Source organism: Pollicipes pollicipes, unplaced genomic scaffold (genome assembly GCF_011947565.3).
Source record: "Pollicipes pollicipes isolate AB1234 unplaced genomic scaffold, Ppol_2.1 Scaffold_3181;HRSCAF=3727_pilon_pilon_pilon, whole genome shotgun sequence".
Taxonomy (NCBI): domain Eukaryota; kingdom Metazoa; phylum Arthropoda; class Thecostraca; order Pollicipedomorpha; family Pollicipedidae; genus Pollicipes; species Pollicipes pollicipes.
Window position 1 is genome coordinate 109,923 of NW_023596245.1, and position 4,148 is coordinate 114,070.

At 57.6% G+C, this 4,148-nt stretch overlaps 1 protein-coding gene across 1 annotated transcript; it reads left to right on the forward strand.

Annotated features, from left to right (window-relative positions):
* Nucleotides 1–380: 380 nt before the first annotated feature.
* LOC119090891 (phosphoenolpyruvate carboxykinase [GTP], mitochondrial) lies at nucleotides 381–3,171 on the forward strand (the record flags this gene model as incomplete). The annotated part of the gene is given in 2 exon segments (XM_037213622.1): nucleotides 381–1,564; nucleotides 2,016–3,171. Coding segments are annotated over 2 exon segments (1,680 nt in total), but the record flags the coding sequence as incomplete, so codon positions are not given.
* Between the last annotated feature and the right edge of the window lie 977 nt (nucleotides 3,172–4,148).

Consider the following 4,148-nt stretch of genomic DNA (forward strand, 5'->3'; position numbering starts at 1 on the left):
GCTGTACCGCGGTTATAGAACCAAACAGTTGTGTCTCAACCGGCCCTAAATAAGCATACAGAAAAGGTCTACTTATCGCTGCCTGTGCTTCTTCTTTCAGCTCGTCAATAGCAGTCAAAAACCCGACTGACTGGTGTTCACTTTCGCGTTTCAGTTTTGCCTACCCGGCAAACTTCGCCCGGGGCTCCGCCTCTCGGCTGGTCAGCCAACTCGCGAGTTCGCCGAGCAACCGGCAGCTGGCAGCACTGCCGAGTAAGGTGCGCGACTTCGTAGAGCGGTCCGCCGCGCTCTGTCAGCCGGAGCGTCTGCACGTGTGCAGCGGCTCCGCGGAGGAGCACGCCGAGCTGATGCGCGAGATGCAGGCCGCCGGCATGGTGGAACCGCTGCCCAAGTACGACAACTGCTGGCTGGCACGTACCGACCCGGCCGACGTGGCGCGCGTTGAGTCCAAGACGTTCATCGTGACCGACGAGCGGCGCCAGACGGTGCCGACGCCGCGGCAGGGCGTCAAGGGCGCGCTCGGCAACTGGATGTCGCCGGCCGACCTGGACAGCGCGGTGGCCGCCCGCTTTCCGGGTTGCATGCGCGGCCGCACGCTGTACGTCATTCCCTTCTCAATGGGGCCGGTCGGCTCGCCGCTCAGCAAGATCGGCATCGAGCTCACCGACTCACCGTACGTGGTGGCGTCGATGCGCGTGATGACGCGAATGGGCACCGACGTGCTCGAGGCGCTCGGCGACGACGACTTCGTCAAATGCCTGCACTCGGTGGGCCGGCCGCTACCGATGAAGACCGAGCCCGTCAACGGCTGGCCGTGCAACCCCGAGCAGACGATCGTCACGCACGTGCCGGCGCGCAACGAGATCATCTCGTTCGGTAGTGGCTACGGCGGTAACTCGCTGCTGGGCAAGAAGTGCTTTGCGCTGCGGATCGGCTCGACGATCGCCCGCCGCGAGGGCTGGCTGGCCGAGCACATGCTCATCCTGGGCATCACCAACCCGCAGGGCGAGAAACGCTACATTGCCGCCGCCTTCCCTTCCGCCTGCGGCAAGACCAACCTGGCCATGATGGCGCCGACGCTGCCCGGCTACAAGATCGAGTGCGTCGGCGACGACATCGCCTGGATGAAGTTCGACGAGAACGGCGTGCTGCGCGCCATCAACCCGGAGAACGGCTTCTTCGGCGTGGCGCCCGGCACCTCGTCCGCCACCAACCCGATGGCGATGGCCACCGTCACTGCCAACACCATCTTCACCAACGTGGCCAAGACGGCCGACGGCGGCGTCTTCTGGGAGGGGCTGGAGCGCGAGGTGGACGCGTCCGTCGGCGTGACCGACTGGCAGGGCCGCGCGTGGACGCCCGGCTGTGGCCGGCCGTCGTCTCACCCCAACAGCCGGTTCTGCGCGCCGGCCGCACAGTGCCCCATCATCGACCCGCAGTGGGAGTCAGCTGAGGGCGTGCCCATCTCGGCCATCCTGTTCGGCGGCCGGCGGCCGGAGGGCGTGCCGCTGGTGTACGAGGCCTTCAGCTGGCGGCACGGCGTGCTGCTCGGCGCAGCCATGAGGTGAGACCCGCCCCGCTGGCCGCCGGTCTCAGACCCGGGGGAGTGGCAAACGAGGTCAGACCCAGCTCCAGGGGAATACTGACGGTCCTGGGCATGTGAGTTTTGAGCTCTTGGTAGTTCCGGGGTTTGGGTGTGTTGGAAGTTCTACCCCCGAGGACCCTGAGAGTTCTTGTCGAAGGGTCTCAGGGCGTTTAGCATAAGAATGAGAATGCCCAGAGTCTTGAATCCCAGGTCTGTGATAGTTACGAGAGCTCCTAGCCGTTCTGAAAGTTGGGGTGTGTCCACTCAGTCTTCAATGAACAGAGAATAGGCGTTCCATTGACAATGCAACCAAAGCCAACTTCAACAGGTCGAGAGGGGATTGTTGTCGATTGGCCATGGGTGTGCTCTATCCACCTTTGACACTGGAACCCTGTAAAATGAGAGCTAAATGGGCTGCATCCAATTACAGGTCAGAGGCGACGGCGGCCGCCGAGCACAAGGGCAAGGTGATCATGAACGACCCGTTCGCGATGAGACCGTTCTTCGGCTACAACTTCGGCCACTACCTGGAGCACTGGCTGTCCATGTCGGAGCGAAGTTCGCCCGCCCACCTGCCCAAGATCTTCCACGTCAACTGGTTCCGCAAGGCGGCCGGCGGTGGCTTCCTGTGGCCCGGCTTCGGTGAGAACTCGCGCGTGCTCGACTGGGTGCTGCGCCGCGTGCAGGGCGAGCCGTGCGCCCAGGAATCGGCCGTCGGCTACATACCGACACCCGACGCGCTCCGGCTGGAGGGCCTAGCCGAAAAGGTCGACCTGGAACAGCTGTTCAGCCTGCCCGGCGACTTCTGGCGGCGCGAGGTGGAGGCACTGGAGACGTACTTCGCCGAGCAGGTGGGCGCCGACCTGCCCACCGCCATCAGTGAGGAGCTGGACGCGCTCAGGAAGCGGGTCGAGAAACTGGAGTAGGGGGCAGCACTGGAGTCGCGGACCAGCCGGGCAGCCTCGCGCCGCTCGGGCGTGTGTTACTGAGGTGTGAGTCGGTCAATGGGTTAAATGTGTGTGTGTGTGTGTGTGTGTGTGTGTGTGTGTGTGTGTGTGTGTGTGTGTGTGTGTGTGTGTGTGTGTGTGTGTGTGTGTGTGTGTGTCTGCATGTATGTATGAGCTGAATGCAAGATCAGCGGCGGTCCGTTTTTGTTGATACGCGATACATACGGTACGCGGAACGTTTCCGCGGAATTGCGCCGTTTTATTTTGAGGTCATAGTTATCCCCTGCAGCTGTAACGCTCAATGGGCTGTAGTTTTACATGTTTCGTTGTGTTGCTTTCTGACGTGCCCCCTAGATGTCTCTGATATCGCGCAGCCCTGTTTTTCATAAAAACGCCGCTGCTAGCTGCCGGGATCCGGGCATCTGTGCCTTCGGATTCTATAGGCTCTCCTTCATACCATGCTGTAAAATGTTTTCGTGAGAGCTACAAACATTGTAAGGAGATCCGGAGTGGGCATTACTAACACCCACAAAAGTGTGCGAGATGTACCCGTGTCTCGATATAGGATGTGGACACGCGTCAGTTTCGTGGATTTCCCACAAATGTGCGTGAGATGACCAATATAAATGGTGTGGACAATCAAAACTTTGAATGGTAGTACCACCTGGTCCTCGAGCTTGAGTAATGTAAGCGACTGAAAGCTCCATTAAAGCTGTTTGAACTACAACGCGGTCATGTTATGGCGAAAAGACACGCGTAAAGTCAGGGCATCATGTGAGAACGAAAAGCACATTCCAGGGTAACATTGCTAAGGTCCGACATATACTATGCTCTTTTCAATTGGATCGAAGCGTTAAAAATCTTTAAATGAGACGAGATGTGCCTTTTTCTCGAGGTTAACGCTCAGCGGTGCGTACGACACGCAATGCATAAAATTCATTACCCTTCAAGTCCCACCTACAAGTGGTAAAACGGTGTCATCTATCAGAGAAAACACAACGCAGCAGGCGGTGCGACAACATACGGTTCACTACCGACTTCCAGACGTTGGTTCGTCAGCGCAGATAAATGAATCAGTTGCAGTGTACTGGACATTTAGGTATCCGATTTTGATTAGTCATTCTGAGTGGCGAGTCAAGATGAGAAAGAAGAGAGTATCACCTTCGAATGTTAGTGAGAATTACACGCTCCTTCAAGGCATGGTAGAACTCCACGACAAAGCAATTGGCAGCAATATTAGAGCTGCGCTAATAAAGTTAGTGCATGAAAAACCGAACTACTGAACTAAGTCGTGAATGCAACCTGTCCATAACCAATGCAATTTTTATCAGGCTAGTTCAATCAAACCTCTCACGGTGCAGTGCTTGCTCATGCTTCATGCTTATGGCACCATTCTCGGGGATGGTAGGTAAGAGGCTCTAGACGTGACCCCTGATCTGAGGGATTACACATTTAGCCTCCATCAGTAACAGTAGATATGCTGGCCGTGCGAGTTGTGCGGTATTTAGACAAGGCCTGTTGCCTGCATGCTGTGTAACTCGAAAATTGTTGTACAAACCAGCACTTATGTCTACCTTAAGCTTGATCATCCGTCAGCAGATGCCTCCAGGACGGCC